The 17,913-nt window shown below is 49.7% G+C and overlaps 1 protein-coding gene across 2 annotated transcripts in view; it reads right to left on the bottom strand.

Moving 5' to 3' along the window:
- Positions 1-782: 782 nt before the first annotated feature.
- The window catches only part of FBLIM1 (filamin binding LIM protein 1), a 42,546-nt gene continuing 25,415 nt past the window's right edge, over positions 783-17,913 (bottom strand). For both annotated transcript variants that reach the window (XM_084651893.1, XM_084651892.1), the window contains 3 exons: positions 17,039-17,217; positions 15,975-16,092; positions 783-7,702 (listed from right to left, as the gene is read on the bottom strand). In XM_084651893.1, coding sequence (XP_084508019.1) covers positions 7,589-7,702; positions 15,975-16,092; positions 17,039-17,217 — 411 coding nt within the window. In that variant the 3' untranslated portion in view covers positions 783-7,588. The remainder of the gene's footprint in view (positions 7,703-15,974; positions 16,093-17,038; positions 17,218-17,913) is intronic.

Here is a 17,913-nt window from a genome sequence, read left to right as displayed (position 1 = left end):
GAGGCAAAGGGGACAGTGGGGTTTTGTCCTGAAGAGAGACCACGGTCTAGCTGAGGTAGTTATATGGGGCCCTTTAATGGATTTGTCCTCCTAACAGCTCTGGCTCTTCGTGCCACTGTCCAGGTGAGGAACGGAGATGCTTAGGGTACGGCTACACTGCAACAGAACACCCGCCGCTGACCGGTGCCAGCTGATGGGGGCTCACAGGGCTGCAGAGCTGCAAAATTGCAGTGTAGATGTTCAGGCCCAAGTCCTGGCTCTGGGACCCTCCCCTCTCATGGCTCCAGCCCAAGCCAGAACATCTACACTGGAACTTTATAAATCCCCTCCTCCCTGCACAAGCCCAAGTCAGCAGACATGGGCCAGATGCAGGTGTTTATTGCAGTGTAGACCTACCCAGAGAGGCTAAGTGGCTGGCTCAAGGGCACAAAGAAGCCTGTGATGGAACAAGGCCATGAATGCAGGTCTTTAAAACCCCAGGCTAGCACCCTAACCACTTGGCCAGCAGGATTCTGGTTTTTGGCTGAAACCAAAGCCAAACACTAACTTAACAACCCTTGTACATTTTAAAGAATCACTGTAAAAAATCCAAACCGTGAATAAATAAGTAAATAAAAATCAAATAAAGAGAGAGGGCTTTTTCCATCGTCCATAAAAGCTGTATAAATCCCTGTCAGTTCTCGCCATACTTCCTGGTTGTGCATCAGAACAGTGTTGTCAGATGGCTTCTTTCTTTTTCGGTTTGGTTCCAGTGTGGAAACAGAGGAAGCGCACACTAAAAGTGACTGTTTAACCTTCAGTTTTATTTCATTGCTAATTAAAGAATCAATTTCTCCTCTAGTTTATGTCATCATGGTTAAAATAAACCTCCTAAGCCCGCCCCCTCCCCCCAACTACGCCTTTTTCTAGGAAGTTACAAGGAATGCAAGTGGCCAAGTAAACAATGAAAATAACTAAAAACAGAAAGCTAAATCCAGGATCCCTAGTTAGTGCTTGGTTAGAGCTGTGAATGCTGCTTCTTTTATCTTTGTAATTAGAGGGTGGAGCAGATGGTGGAGACTTGGTTTAAAGGGATGTGTCCATTTTAAAAACCCGCTGTCCTGCGTGTTGCCGGGCGACTCCTGAGTAGGGTAATGTTTGTTCAAATGGAGCACGGAAGGAGGAAACCAGTTCTTCAGAAAATGGCCATAAGTTAGAACAAGGTTTGCTCAGTACTTGTTCTCTGTATGAACTATAACAAAGTCAAGCTTAGTAAACTTCAAAAAAGGACTGGCCATTTATAGGGGGACCAAGCATATCCAGAGTTATCACAATGAACCTTGGACGGCATATTCAACTTCATGCTTCAGGGTTTAAGCCAATCTCTGTTAGATTAGGATGAGAGCAGTGGCGTGGCTACTGCAGGGGTTTGCGCCTTCCTCTGACATATCTGGCAATGGTCACTGTGAGAGCCAGGATACTGGAATAGACAGACCTTGGGTTTGATCCAGTCTGGTGACTCCTGTTCCTAGAGATGATAGATGCTGCCAAAAACGTCAGCTGTAAAGTGCTACCAAATATTACTATCGTGGACAGCATGTGGCAAACTGTGGCTGAATACATACAACCCTCCTGATGTACGTATTCAACTGCAGTATCGAACCCAGGACCTTCAGCGCAAGCGCATGCATACATGCACACACAACCGAGGCAAAATAGCCACCAGCTTATGGCTGCAGATGCTTCCCTCCCAGATTGCCAGGGTTGTTACCAGGAAAGCAGGGGCTGGTTCGAGGTAGCCCAGCAGGCTTAAGGCAGGGGACTATATAGAGACAACTATAGCTCAGGGAAATGGCCTCCGTTTTTCATAACTCTAGCCTAATGTGCTGTGCAGAAAAAGGCATTAGACCTTCCTTCCTGGTTCTGACACGCTGCTCTCACTCTCCTGGAGGCCCAACACTACCACGTCAGCGGAGGCTACACGTTATCTCCCTTTTGTACAGAGTAAATACCGGGGATCCCTTCATTCCCAAAGAAAAGTGTGCTCCAGTCTTCCACTGACCTTTGATTCCAGCACTTGCTGTTCCCCAGCCCCAGCTAGCCCTGGTCTGACACTGCTCATCCTGCTCCAGCTGCCCTGGATATAGCCAGGATGCTGTTCTGGAGGTGGAATGTGTCCAACCAGTAACCCTGTCATTGCCTTTCAGGATCTACAGGACAGTGCTGAGATGCCCTCCTCTCAGCACAGGCTAAGGGTCTGTCAGGTGGCATCTGAATGGTGGGAGACTTAGACTGACGCTGGCTTTGTACAAAGCCCCTTTCACTCCTACATAACGCAGCCTTCTTTGCATTAGCCGCTTGTCACCCTGCTTATCTTCCAGCCCCGAGGCTGCACCAAACTCTGCTAACACAGCGCTTGAAAGGGCCATGTCAGATGCAAAGGAGTATACTGGCCCTTCAAGAGTAGAGGGGCCCAGAAGACCCTGTTCCAGGGAGCTGGGATGAACAAAGGCCCAGCAGAAGCAAAAGAGAGGAAGTGAACCTGGGGAATTAGAAGTTGGGGAAAACCCACAGAACACTGCTCCTTTACCAGCCCAGCCTCAAGCCCCCTAGTTAGCGGGGGACAGCCGATCAGGAGGAGGACAGCAAATAGATTGTGTTCTCCCTCAGAACAGGTCAGATGCTGGTGAGAGAAGGAAGCCAGAGCCCGACAGCTAAGCTCCAGGAGACAGCTGAGAAGCACCCCTGTGAAGCACAGGCTGTGGCAACGGAAGAGCTTTGCATGGCTGGCAGAAGAGCCAGACCAAAGGGAAAACAGGACACCGCACACGGCCAGCACAGCTCGGGCCAGCTCCCCCCACAGGCCCGTGCGGGGCCGGCCCGAGCCACTCTCCCGAGTCCTCCCTCTTGGGTGGGGCTGGGGTTGCTGCTCACCCTGCCCCCCGCACAGTCCTGTGCCCCGCTAGGGAGTACACCCTGCTTTTTTTTGCGAAACGGGACAAATGCCCAGTTTTGCCAAAAAAGTCGGGGCTGCTGGGACAGGGCTTGAAAAAGGGCCTGTCCCAGCCAAAGCGGGTTGTATGGTCGGTCACCAGAGCCAGATCTCAGTATGAACCTTTGGGCTGCAGTGATGGACTTCACTGGGGGGCCTGCTGGGCACTAAACCAGCCTCCCGCAGCGGGCGGCAGAACTTACAAGAAAGGCAGCGGGGACTCTGACGGGGGAGGCTACTGCAAAGGGAACTGTGGCCACGAGGGACAGCCCAGGTCGAAGAAGCCTCCTTCTGCTGACGTTGCTGATGAGGGACAGAATGGCAGGAATACCTACAGGACTTCCAGCAGGGACTCCAACCCGTAGCCTGGACATGTTAAGCTGTAGCATTTACCTTTGAGCCCGAGAGCAGAAGTTGGAAATGAACTTTACCTGCTAAAACCATAGGGCAGCTGGTAAGAAAGTCCATTGCCAGAAGCATGGGATGTCTGCCACTCGCATACAGAGCAGCTGCTCACATTCTGGAGTCATTTCCTTGCTGCCTGCCTTCCCAACAAGAGTCACGTGTATGAAGGAGATGGAGGAGGTGCACAGATGCAGCTGGGATGGTGGTAGGTTTTTTTAAAATTATGTTTCAAGAGGAAACTACTTTCCCTGGGATCATTTCAGCAGGGAACATGCTTTTTTTTTTTTAAACAAATCCATTCGAAGCAAACCATCGGGCTTCTTACCTCTTTTTCTGAAATGAGCCGCTGCTTGTTGTGACTGGGGAAAGGCAGCTGGGAGGTCACCGTTTGTCCGGAGGAAGAAAGGATTCCTTTTTCAGTGTAGCTTGTTCTTCTCTGCAGTCCTGTCTACATAGCAAAACCATACCACGTTGGGGGGAAGGGGAGACTCTGTTAGAACGCTCCAAGGCCCTCACAGCTCTGAGACACGGTTTGACCTTGTCTGTGGCCCTGACCCCAACCCATTTTAATGGTGTTACCAAATCATACGACCTGCCTGTAAGATTCAAGGCAGAAAATTTGGTAACACAGGAACCTACAAAAAGCAAGACAACGGCCTGTCAGGCTGAACAACGTTGTCTGTTTCCTTGTGCTCCCCTGTCCGTCCCTGTTATTTCTTAGGCCTTCTCCTCACTGAGAAGAGAAGGGGTCACCCAACAACATTAGTTCTCTCATGATTAAGCACCTATTGGAACCAAGGCTCTGGAGCTTTTAAGCACACTTCAGCTAGGCCAGACACGGAGTGTTGTCCTCCCCTAGCTTCATCGTGGGAAAAGCTCACCAGGGCCTTGTCTCCACTAGCTAGGGGGCATTATCTCGCTGGCAGTGATGACAGAGCCTCATGCTTAGATTGTCAGCTCTTCGGGGCCAGGACCATCTTGTTCAGTGTCTATACAGTGCCCAGCACAATGGGATTCTGGTCCATGACCGGCGCCCTTGGTGCACCACAGTACAAATACTAACCAGTATCAACAGTTGGTCTAATCTGCAAAGATCATCCACGGCTGTAGCTGGGCCCTCCAACACCGATGCAGCGTACACAGCATCTCTGCCACCATTTCAGATGCTGTGACCTGAATCAGAGCTGCTCCTGTTGATGAGAACAGGGCTCGGGCAGTCCTGCCCTGACTACTGCGGGCATGGATTCCAGAGAGGGAGTGTCTATAGCACAGTAAGGCTAGCACCTTTCTTAAAAAGGGAGAAAAACGGCTACCTGCACCGCCACTGGAATGCCTATAAAACTGTAGAATACAGGTGACCACTGTTTAAACCCTGGTTCCAATCCTGGTATAGACAGGACTTTGGTGCTAATACACTGAGAAAGTACCTAAACCACCGCCCCACTCCCCACTAGCAAAAGAAAGGAAAGAGCGTCGTCCAGGGTCCGAGTGCTCTGGAGCTGCTGGCAGAAGCTCCATCAGTTCCAAATTCTCACTTATTCCTTTTGAACTGTAAAAGCTTGTTGACATAGGGACGCTCAGGAAAGGTAGTCCAAAAAAGTGAATTAAGATAAACTGAATTCAGGTCCCTTTAATTCTGAAAAGAGCATCCACAGGGTTTTAATGTGGGTTTAACTAATCCCCTTCAAATTCACACCTTTTGTTAATTCGGATTAATTTTCATGAGTGTCCCCAGAAGAAGCCCTAAATTTAATCAGTTTTCAAAAATAATGCCCCAGGGAAACGAGCATGTACAATTGTTTTCGGTGAGCGGAGACTTTCCCTGCCAATAATTTACAGTTCTTTTGTGGGGCTTCCCCAAACGCCAAAGAACTCCACAGCCATTTCGCTCAGGGAGCACTCCACTGCCTATCAAAGCAGCTTAATTTTACAGTGTCACTGCTACTTATGGAAAGTGATCATTACAACCAAGGTCCCAAGCTCTTTTCTCTTGAGGAGTGTTGACAAGGACAGGAGAGACGGCGCCACTGAACGGAACCAGCTAATGGTCCTGCCTAGAATGCTGGATTCTCTTGGCGGTTAAGCCCAGCGCAACAAGTGTGGTCTCCTGGCCTCTCTGTTTAGCCTGAAGCACAAAGCCAAGGGAACCCCATGGGAATGAGAAAGGGCTCTTAAAGAGGCCATGCACAGCACTGCTAAGATTCTTCCTTTCATTTAAGTATCTTTTCAGATAGCCCCTACTGCTCCCCCTCCGTGACGTGCCACTGGTTAAAATCCCGCCACGAAAGGAGAGGAGAGGCTGGTGGAGTTCCATCTCTCACCAGCTGTTCTTGAGTAGCTAGTGCTCAAAATACCCGCCGAAGAGCAAACTGTGTGCCTTTGGCAGCGTAACGTGGGACATCGGAGGTAATTTTCCAGGGTGAGGATACCCCCCCCCAAAGATGGTACATTTCCTGTCCCACCCATTTCAAATGCCACTCATTTAACGTTGTGCTATATGGATCCATACACTCATGGCAGCACCCACCAACAATCGCCATCCCCAAGCTCTTATCTAGCGCTTTTCATCAGTAGAACTCTAAGCGCTTTACACAGGAGATCAGTCTCATTATCCCCATTTCACAGATGGGGAAACTGAGGAACAAAAAGGCAAAGTTACCCAGCAGGCAAGGGACAGTTCAAATGAGAACCCAGCTCTCCTGATGCCCAGCCCAGTCCAGTGCACTACCCACTAGGACACACATCCATCAGGCTTACCAGGACCTTTTTGGCCTAGTGGTACTGCTCTCTTCTTTGACTACAGTTGAGAATGGCGTTTTGATTTAAATAGGGAAACAAATGAGCTGCTCCCCTCTGAGAGCACCCCCATTCCCACAAGCCAGAGGGTTTATCCCAGGCGAGGGGAAAGGGATGTTAAAATACTGGCAGCCCATCAGCTGCTCTCTCTTAGTTGGCGATCTTGTATCTGGCATCATTTCATGATGCTAGCAAGAAAGACGCGTGATTGGCCAGTGGCAGATGAGAGAGAATCCAGCGTCTTGGCTTGTTTTATGGGAAGCTGGTGGGGCTGTGTATTTGTCAACTCCTTAAACAACGCTGAATTCTTTTCACTCCCAGCCCCCAGGTTGTGTCATGACTCACAGTCCGTGTCCATTCACCGCAGAGATGAAACTGCACATCCAGTAATCCCAGGAGTCAATTCCAGAACCATGGCTCCGGCAATTCTATGTGCACAGAGCCAGCGGGTCGTCCAGCGCAGATCTGCAGGCAGCTGCATCTGATATCTGTCACTGAGTCACTGCAGCATTTCAGGAGACACAATCTTAATTAGGGGCTGATCCTGCAGCCTTCGCTCCCTCAAGTTAAGACCTGAAGGATCAGGCCTCAGGTTGCCGCTGGTACAGTGTCATTTTCAGAATGCATAGTGGTGTTCAGCTGCTGCTGTACAAACCTCTTTGGCACACTGCTGGGTCATAATTCACAGCACTATCGCAGGGTGCAGTAAAGCAGAAAACTGTGTGTATATATATTTGACCTGGCTCTGTGGGTAAAAGTCACTCACGGGCAGGAGATCAGTAAAAACTTATGCACCACTTAGGTCTTACGTTAGCCCTATTTGGAGGGTGCACTGGGGTGGCCTTCAGGCGGTTTTAGCATCGCTGTCCCACTGTGCGTGCCCTGTTCCCTGCCGTGCTCCCGGAGCTGATAGATAGCACAGTGCTCTCCCCCAGCCCCTCTGCTGTTTAGTAAGATCCTCCCGCCAGCAGGGGCGTTATTTACACGGTGAGGAGACAGAGCCCTACCTGCTCTGAAACTTTATTTTAATCTATCTCCCTTGTCCCATCAGCAGCTGCTGGTTTGGTGGGGTGTCCCCCTCATCCCATGCACTGAGCCATTTGGGGGCAGAGGAAGCCAGCTGGCGGAGCCTTGGAAGATAAGCAGAGCCAGTCTGGAGGGAAAGAGAAGAAGAAAGTTCCACTGCCACCTCTCAGGGTTGGTCGCATGGCCGATTAGGAAGCATGCGTGGTAGGACCTTGCTGCTGAAGCTCAGAGCTACTAATATAATCCTACCATAAGAGACACAGTCAGGACAGAAAGTTGGACATTTATGAATGCAGAGGATAAGAACACTGATGCCGTAGTAGAGAGATTTGGCTCATCTCAGCCATGTGACTGCATCCACAGTTTCCTGGGGAAGCCCGCCGGGCTCTCTTAGCAGAACGATTCATTCTTCTGTTTGATGTGACAGGGCTTGCAGAGGATGTGGCTGTCCAAGGGGTAGCAGCCGTTCTCTGCTGGCTCGGTGGACAGGGGAATCCTGCAGTTCTGTGAGGTAGAAAGCATGTCAATCGAAAGTCAGTCAAAAACTCAGTCATTTCTAAAGCCCCAAAGCATCACAGGAATTTCTTTCTGATGCTGGCAACAGGCTACTTCAGTTTTGTCACTTTCATTCACTTGGAACTCCATGAGCGAGCCCCATTGCTTCCAATACACATAGTGCTCCAAGCACCTTCTCCTGCGGACTAGCTATCTCATCCCCCACGTCTGTCAGCTTCATCAGCCTGCTGCATCCTCGTCATGACACCCAGACTGTCAGGCCAATGAGATTCTGCCTGGGCATGAGAATCTGGGCCCAAAACCCCTCCTGCACTGGAGGAATTCAATTAAATCCCGTGGCAGTGAGGCCACAGTGAGGAGGCAACAGATGTGCTGGTCTTGGAACACACCACCGCCCGGGGCGCACTCCACGCGCCCAGCCGGGCACCCGCCACCGCCCGGGGCGCACTCCACGCGCCCAGCCGGGCACCCGCCACCGCCCGGGGTGCACTCCACCACTAACAGTCACTGAGGAGGGCATAGTCCTTTGGGGGATACAGTTTTTAGAGGAACGTGCCACAAACAGAGAGAGTAGGGTAAGTACGGTAGGCAGTTGGACACTGTAGGCCTGATTCTGATCTCACACTTGTGTAACTCCATTGAGTTCAGGGGAGTTACTCCTGCCTCCTTTATCCCAGCGGAGGTGAGAGAGAGGAGAAGCCATTCCCTGCGTCAGCAGGGCTGCTCACAGAAGGGGACTCAGTAACTAACTCACTGGTTGGATAACAATGAAAGACTCTGGAACGAAGACCAGGAATCCCCCAGCAACCTGAGGAAAGAGATTGTCGGCCTGGGTAGAGACCGTTGAATCGTGGAAGTCAACGAATGGCTACGCAGGTGGTGTCGGAGAGAAGGCTTTGGATTCTTTGACCATGGGATGGTGTTCCAAGGAGTGCTAGGCAGAGACGGGCTCCACCTAACGAAGAGAGGGAAGAGCATCTTCGCAAGCAGGCTGGCTAACCTAGTGAGGAGGGCTTTAAACTAGGTTCACCGGGGGAAGGAGACCAAAGCCCTGAGGTAAGTGGGCAAGTGGGATACCGGGAAGAGGCACGAGCAGGAGCGCGTGAGAGGGGAGGGCTCCTGCCTCATACTGAGAAAGAGAGGGGATCAGCAGGTTACCTTAAGTGCCTATATACAAATGCACAAAGCCTGGGAAACAAGCAGGGAGAACTGGAAGTCCTGGCACAGTCAAGGAATTATGATGTGATTGGAATAACAGAGACTTAGTGGGATAACTCACATGATTGGAGTACTGTCATGGATGGTTATAAGCTGTTCAGGAAGGATAGGAAGGGCAGAAAAGGTGGGGGAGTTGCACTGTATGTAAGAGAGCAGTATGACTGCTCAGAGCTCAAGTATGAAACTGCAGAAAAACCTGAGAGTCTCTGGATTAAGTTTAAGTGTGAGCAACAAGGGTGATGTCGTGGTGGGAGTCTACTATAGACCACCGGACCAGGGGGATGAGGTGGACGAGGCTTTCTTCCGGCAACTCACAGAAGTTACTAGATCGCAGGCCCTGGTTCTCATGGGAGACTTCAATCACCCTGATATCTGCTGGGAGAGCAATACAGCGGTGCACAGGCAATCCAGGAAGATTTTGGAAAATGTAGGGGACAATTTCCTGGTGCAAGTGCTGGAGGAACCAACTAGGGTCGGAGCTCTTCTTGACCTGCTGCTCACAAACCGGGAAGAATTAGTAGGGGAAGCAAAAGTGGATGGGAACCTGGGAGGCAGTGACCGTGAAATGGTCGAGTTCAGGATCCTAACACAAGGAAGAAAGGAGAGCAGCAGAATACAGACCCTGGACTTCAGAAAAGCAGACTTTGACTCCCTCAGGGAACTGATGGGCAAGATCCCCTGGGAGAATAACATGAGGAGGAAAGGAGTCTAGGAGAGCTTGCTGTATTTTAAAGAATCCTTATTGAGGTTACAGGGACAAACCATCCCGATGTGTAGAAAGAATAGTAAATATGACAGGCGACCAGCTTGGCTTAACGGTGGAATCCTTGCTGCTCTTAAATACAAAAAAGAAGCTTACAACAAGTGGAAAATTGGACAAATGATCAGAGATGAGTATAAAAATATTGCTCGGGCTTGCAGGAGTGAAATCAGGAAGGCCAAATCACACCCAGAGTTGCAGCTAGCAAGAGATGTTAAGAGTAACAAGAAGGGTTTCTTCAGAAAAAGCAGCATCACTTGCCCCATAATCTCAGCCGTGCAGAACACAATGCCATCCACAGCCTCAGAAACAACTCTGACATCATAATCAAAAAGGCTGACAAAGGAGGTGCTGTTGTCATCATGAATAGGTCGGAATATGAACAAGAGGCTGCTCGGCAGCTCTCCAACACGAGTTTCTACAAGCCATTACCCTATGATCCCACTGAGAGTTACCAAAAGCAACTACAGCATTTGCTCAAGAAACTTCCTGAAAAAGCACAAGATCAAATCCGCACAGACACACCCTTGGAACCCGGACCTGGGATATTCTATCTACTACCCAAGATCCATAAACCTGGAAATCCTGGGCGCCCCATCATCTCAGGCATTGGCACCCTGACAGCAGGATTGTCTGGCTATGTAGACTCCCTCCTCAGGCCCTACGCTACCAGCACTCCCAGCTACCTTCGAGACACCACTGACTTCCTAAGGAAACTTCAATCCATTGGTGATCTTCCTGATAACACCATCCTGGCCACTATGGATGTAGAAGCCCTCTACACCAACATTCCACACAAAGATGGACTACAAGCCGTCAGGAACACTATCCCCGATAATGTCACGGCTAACCTGGTGGCTGAACTTTGTGACTTTGTCCTTACCCATAACTATTTCACATTTGGGGACAATGTATACCTTCAGATCAGCGGCACTGCTATGGGTACCCGCATGGCCCCACAGTATGCCAACATTTTTATGGCTGATTTAGAACAACGCTTCCTCAGCTCTCGTCCCCTAAAGCCCCTACTCTACTTGCGCTATATTGATGACATCTTCATCATCTGGACCCATGGAAAAGAAGCCCTTGAGGAATTCCACCATGATTTCAACAATTTCCATCCCACCACCAACCTCAGCCTGGTCCAGTCCACACAAGAAATCCACTTCCTGGACACTACAGTGCTAATAAACAATGGTCACATAAACACCACCCTATACCGGAAACCTACTGACCGCTATTCCTACCTGCATGCCTCCAGCTTTCACCCTGACCACACCACACGATCCATCGTCTACAGCCAAGCTCTGCGATACAACCGCATTTGCTCCAACCCCTCAGACAGAGACAAACACCTACAAGATCTCTGTCAAGCTTTCTTACAACTACAATACCCACCTGCAGAAGTAAAGAAACAGATTGATAGAGCCAGAAGAGTTCCCAGAAGTTACCTACTACAGGACAGGCCTAACAAAGAAAATAACAGAACGCCACTAGCCGTCACCTTCAGCCCCCAACTAAAACCCCTCCAACGCATTATTAAGGATCTACAACCTATCCTAAAGGATGACCCAACACTCTCACAAATCTTGGGAGACAGGCCAGTCCTTGCCTACAGACAGCCCTGCAACCTGAAGCAAATACTCACCAACAACCACATACCACACAACAGAACCACTAACCCAGGAACTTATCCTTGCAACAAAGCCCGTTGCCAATTGTGCCCACATATCTATTCAGGGGACACCATCACAGGGCCTAATAACATCAGCCACACTATCAGAGGCTCGTATACCTGCACATCCACCAATGTGATATATGCCATCATGTGCCAGCAATGCCCCTCTGCCATGTACATTGGTCAAACTGGACAGTCTCTACGTAAAAGAATAAATGGACACAAATCAGATGTCAAGAATTATAACATTCATAAACCAGTCGGAGAACACTTCAATCTCTCTGGTCACGCAATCACAGACATGAAGGTCGCTATCTTAAAACAAAAAAACTTCAAATCCAGACTCCAGCGAGAAACTGCTGAATTGGAATTCATTTGCAAATTGGATACTATTAATTTAGGCTTAAATAGAGACTGGGAGTGGCTAAGTCATTATGCAAGGTAGCCTATTTCCTCTTGTTTTTTCCTACCCCCGCCCCCCCCAGATGTTCTGGTTTAACTTGGATTTAAACTTGGAGAGTGGTCAGTTTGGATGAGCTATTACCAGCAGGAGAGTGAGTTTGTGTGTGTATGGGGGTGGGGGGGATGTGAGAAAACCTGGATTTGTGCTGGAAATGGCCCACCTTAATTATGCACATTGTAGGGAGAATGGTCACTTTGGATGAGCTATTACCAGCAGGATAGTGAGTTTGTGTGTGTGGTTTTTGGGAGGGGGGTGAGGGGGTGAGAGAACCTGGATTTGTGCAGGAAATGGCCCAACTTTATTATCATGCACATTGTGTAAAGAGTTGTCACTTTGGATGGGCTATCACCAGCAGGAGAGTGAATTTGTGTGGGGGGGTGGAGGGTGAGAAAACCTGGATTTGTGCTGGAAATGGCCCACCTGAAGATCACTTTAGATAAGCTATTACCAGCTGGACAGTGGGGTGGAAGGAGGTATTTTTTCATATTTTCTGTGTATATATAAAGTCTGCTACAGTTTCCACGGCATGCATCCGATGAAGTGAGCTGTAGCTCACGAAAGCTCATGCTCAAATAAATTGGTTAGTCTCTAAGGTGCCACAAGTACTCCTTTTCTTTTTGCGAATACAGACTAACACGGCTGTTACTCAAACAATTCTTCAGGTAGGTTAGCAACAAGAAGAAAGTCAAGGAAAGTGTGGGCCCCTTACTGAATGAGGGAGGCAACCTAGTGACAGAGGATGTGGAAAAAGCTAATGTACTCAATGCTTTTTTTGCCTCTGTCTTCACGAACAAGGTCAGCTCCCAGACTACTGCACTGGGCAGCACAGCATGGGGAGGAGGTGACCAGCCCTCTGTGGAGAAAGAAGTGGTTCGGGACTATTTAGAAAAGCTGGACGAGCACAAGTCCATGGGGCTGGATGCATTGCATCCAAGAGTGCTAAAGGAGTTGGCGGATGTGATTGCAGAGCCATTGGCCATTATCTTTGAAAACTCATGGTGATCGGGGGAGGTCCCAGATGACTGGAAAAAGGCTAATGTAGTGCTCATCTTCAAAAAAGGGAAGGAGGAGGATCCTGGGAACTACAGGCCAGTCAGCCTCACCTCAGTCCCTGGAAAAATCATGGAGCAGGTCCTCAAAGAATCAATCCTGAAGCACTTGCATGAGAGGAAAGTGATCAGGAACAGTCAGCATGGATTCACCAAAGGCAAGGCATGCCTGACTAATCTAATTGCCTTCTATGACGAGATAACTGGCTCTGTGGATGAGGGGAAAGCAGTGGACGTGTTGTTCCTTGACTTTAGCAAAGCTTTTGACACGGTCTCCCACAGTATTCTTGCCAGCAAGTTAAAGAAGTATGGGCTGGCTGAATGGACTATAAGGTGGATAGAAAGCTGGCTAGATTGTCGGGCTCAACGAGTAGTGATCAATGGCTCCATGTCTAGTTGGCAGCCGGTATCAAGTGGAGTGCCCCAGAGGTCGGTCCTGGGGCCGGTTTTGTTCAATATCTTCATAAATGATCTGGAGGATGGTGTGGATTGCACCCTCAGCAAGTTTGCAGATGACACTAAACTGGGAGGAGTGGTAGATACGCTGGAGGGTAGGGATAGGATACAGAGGGACCTAAACAAATTGGAGGATTGGGCCTAAAGAAATCTGATGAGGTTCAACAAGGACAAGTGCAGAGTCCTGCACTTAGGACAGAAGAATCCAATGCACAACTACAGACTAGGGACTGAATGGCTCGGTAGCAGTTCTGCAGAAAAGGACCTAGGGCTTACAGTGGACGAGAAATTTGATACGAGTCAACAGTGTGCCCTTGTTGCCAAGAAGGCCAATTGCATTTTGGGATGTATAAGTAGGGGCATTGCCAGCAGATCGAGGGACGTGATCGTTCCCCTCTATTCGACACTGATGAGGCCTCATCTGGAGTACTGTGTCCAGTTTCGGGCCCCACACTACAAGAAGGATGTGGAAAAATTGGAAAGAGTCCAGCGGAGGGCATCAAAAATGATTAGGGGACTGGAACACATGAGTTATGAGGAGAGGCTGAGGGAACTGGGGATGTTTAGTCTTCAGAAGAGAAGAATGAGGGGGGATTTGATAGCTGCTTTCAACTACCTGAAAGGGGGTTCCAAAGAGGATGGCTCTAGACTGCTCTCAGTGGTAGCAGATGACAGGACAAGGAGTAATGGTCTCAAGTTGCAGTGGGGGAGGTTTAGGCTGGATATTAGGAAAAACTTTTTCACTATGAGAGTGGTGAAACACTGGAATGCGTTACCTAGGGAGGTGGTGGAATCTCCTTCCCTAGACATTTTTAAGGTCAGGCTTGACAAAGCCCTGGCTGGGATGATTTAGTCGGGGATCGGTCCTGCTTTGAGCAGGGGGTTGGACTAGATGACCTCCTGAGGTCCCTTCCAACCCTGATATTCTAGGATTCTATGAACCATTCTAGAGCTCTGTATCTGCCACAGGGGATTGCTACTGAGATTACAACTTCCCAGGAAATAGATCCCCTGATCCTGTCTGTACAGTCCCACCCATCTGTGGATCTTTACACTCAGGGAACGTAAAAGCATCCAAGGCTGCTGGCCCGGCAGTGTTACAGGGTCCAGCATAAGTGTTTTTTCCCCGATTCCCCCCATTCGGCAAAGGAAGGGATTTTTTGTGGTGAAGGATGATGATGTGAGGCCTGTGGCCTTTCTCCAGCTGCGAGGTTAGACCCTGCCCAGCTCCATATGGAATGGCAGGGACTAAACACCGCTGCATGTTCACAAACCCCAGGAGGAGGCCTCAGCAAAACAACCAGGTCTGAGATGGATTTCAAGGCGGGTGCACCTGGGCCTTTCAGCCTCTGAGTGGCCTACAGGATCCTGACTTATTTAGTGACCTACACCCTACCAACATGGTGGAGGAAACGACACATCCTAAAATCCCCTCCATAGATCCGCTTGCATGTTTGATCCCTTGCCCCCATGCCTCTGTATGAAACTCAGCACTCCAGTCCATGCCTATCTGGTCCAGAGCTGGACTCAGGAGACACTTTGTGGTGACAGCAGGCAGCCCAGGCTGGGTGAGTCAGTCTGGGACTGAGAGAGAACCACAGGGCTGATCTCTATCCAGCAGCCTCAATTAGCCCTTTCTCTTCATTACAGCTGAGTCCCGTCTCATTCCTAAAATTGCACCCCCTTCTGTTAGACTGTGAGCAACTCAGGGCAGGGATCTGCCTCGTTAGTGAAGTCAGCTCCGGAGGCTAGGCTCACTGTCTGCATCTCTGCTCCAGGGAGGAGAACGCCCGACAGGTCAGACTGTCAGTCACGCAGGGAACCAGAAAGAATTTGGTTCTTCCCTGTGAATTTTCTTTCTTTTGGTGCCACATCAAGGAGGGAGAAAAATTATTCTCCTTAACCTCTGAGGATAGGACAAGAAGCAATGGGCTTAAATTGCAGCAAGGGCGGTTTAGGTTGGACATTAGGAAAAACTTCCCAACTGTCAGGGTGGTGAAGCACTGAAATAAGCTCCCTAGGGAGGTTGTGGAGTCTCCATCATTGGAGATTTTTAAAAGCAGGTTAGACAAAACACCAGTCAGGGATGGTCTAGATAATACTTAGTGCTGCCATGAGTGCAGGGGGACTGGACTAGATGACCTCTCGAGGTCCTTCCTGTCCTATGACTCTGTGGTTATTACTGGACCAACTGGTTGTGGTAACAGCATCTGTGGTATTACTGCACTAAGTGGTCGTGCAGAGGCTGGTGACAGCTATTTTCCAGTGTGCAGGGATTACAGAATCCCAGATATCGGAGAGAGACACATTACCTCCATCCCTTTGACGGGGCGGCACGTTCCAAAGTTTGTCCAGCCCTGCGTCAGGCATCTCACGTGATGGAGCTGCCACTGCTTCCCTTGCAGAAGACTCCAGAGGATCACTGGTGTCACTGCTAGAATCTCTTTCCTGGCTAGGAAAACCTAACTGTAAACCCTGTCATAGCTCTCCGAGAGCCCAGGGAGAGAACCTGTGTTTGTGGAATAAAGTTCTGTTTGTTTGAGGCTGCCTCTGGGTGGTTTCTAGGACTTTACACCCTCCCCCACCAAGAGTTTATTTAAAAAATAAAAAATCCGCAGCATCCCAGTAGGACCTACCTCACACCGATAGCAGCTTTCATGGAAGCTTCGCCCCATGCATTCTACCCGGTAGGCATCTTTCCCCTCCTGCGGGATGATGGGTGTCTCACAGACGCTGCAGATGGAGGCGTACTTCCTGATGAAACAAACAGCCAACCTCTTATGCCACAGCAGTTGCCATGCCAATTAGCTGTAGCAATTTAGAGCACAATTTAAAGCTAGATCCATGTTACTTTACGCTGCTTCTGTATTATTGCAGGTGAAACGGAGAGTTTCAGCAGAGCCTCTTTCCACACTGGTTAAGGATGAGACAGACTGGAATGAGCTGGGTGCCAGGTCAAGCTAGCCAGTAAATCACTTGTGGCCCTGTCTCTGCTCTCCTTTACGCTAGCTTTACAGTGGTGTAACTCCAATGACAACAACAGCGGCGTGAATGAGAGGAGAGGCAGACCCTGGGTATTTAGGAATACTGCAGTGTGAACTAGCCGGGGGAGAATAGTGGGGACACTGAACTAAAGGGGAAACGGAGCAACAAAAAAAAAAAAAAAGTCAGTCCTGCACACAAGACACAAAGTGAAGGACGCAATCCTGCAAACCATCCCTCCAGCAGAGGGCCGTTACTCACCCTGGTGGCATCACAGGAACCTTTGCAAAAGGGATGTAAAATGCTACCACTGGGGTGAATGGAAGATTCTGATTGGCTGTCACTCACCCCCACTTTGGCCAGGGGAATAACGACTTCCTGAGATGCACAGTGGGGAAGGATCGGGTCTATTGCACCTGCAAGCTCGGCATTCAACCTTGCTTCCATTGACTTCAGTAGGAGAAAGAGCAGCATACTGAGGAGACACTCTTGATGGCAAGGAGCGCTGTTGAAGCTTGGGGGATGAATTGGGTGAGTAAAGGCTACTTGTCAGAGGGGAGGTTTGCAGGATCGGGCCCTTCAGGTTGTCTCATGTGCACAAGATTTACCTTTTGAACAGAATCAGGCCCTCTGAGCTGAAGAGGAGGCTAGCTTAGGTGTCGAGTGATTTCGCTCTAGCTTTCTACCCCTCTGACATGCCACTTATAACGTATCAAACCTGTAGAAATCATCCACGCAGTGCACCTCGTTCTGGTCATTCATGGCAAAACTCTCATCCCCTATGCTCCGGCCGCACACGGAGCACATGAAGCACTCGGGGTGGTACCCGTGCCCCAAGGCGCGGACGATGTGCTCCAGGATCAGACCCTGGCACTTGGCACATTTCTCCAGCGTGTCCTGCGGAAAGGAGAGAGGCGGATAAAGTGCAGAAACCGGAAGTGGATGGTACCATTCGCCCCTTGCTGCATCCCCAATGCAGCCCTCACCTAGGCAGGATGGGAGGTCTTCCAGGCCAAAGAGCTGGGAGGAACCAGAGTTCAATGCCATGTGTGGTCTCAGAGACCCTCCTGGCACAGTGGCAAAGCCATTCATGCCTCTATGCTAGAAGCTGCCTGCTAAGCCCCACGGCCCTATGGGCACCGTAGCCAATGGAAGACTGCAGCATTTGCTGCTTCGGAATGAACGACGCGAATGGATGGGAAACACTCCAAGGACAAATGGCCTTCTGGCCTGTAACAGTGAGAATCCCTGGCCTTCCTGTAGCACTTTTCAGGTAGGTATTTCCAAGCCCCTTCCGAAACATTCATAAATTAAGGTTTCAGAGTAACAGCCGTGTTAGTCTGTCTTTGCAAAAAGAAAAGGAGGACTTGTGGCACCTTAGAGACTAACCAATTTATTTGAGCATGAGCTTTCGTGAGCTACAGCTCACTACATAAATTAAGTACATATTGGCTCCATTTTGCAGGTTAAAGTTAAGGCCCAGACATGAAGATCCAGATTGCCAAAAGCGGTCTGGGTCAGGGCTGGCCAATGGCACGAACCTTCGGCCTGATTTTCAGAGCGCTGAAGCTGAAGACACTCAGTGCCACTGAA

This window comes from Lepidochelys olivacea, assembly GCF_965140295.1.
Source record: "Lepidochelys olivacea isolate rLepOli2 genome assembly, chromosome: 18".
Classification (NCBI taxonomy): Eukaryota; Metazoa; Chordata; order Testudines; family Cheloniidae; genus Lepidochelys; species Lepidochelys olivacea.
This window is presented reverse-complemented; position numbering and strand designations above follow the sequence as displayed.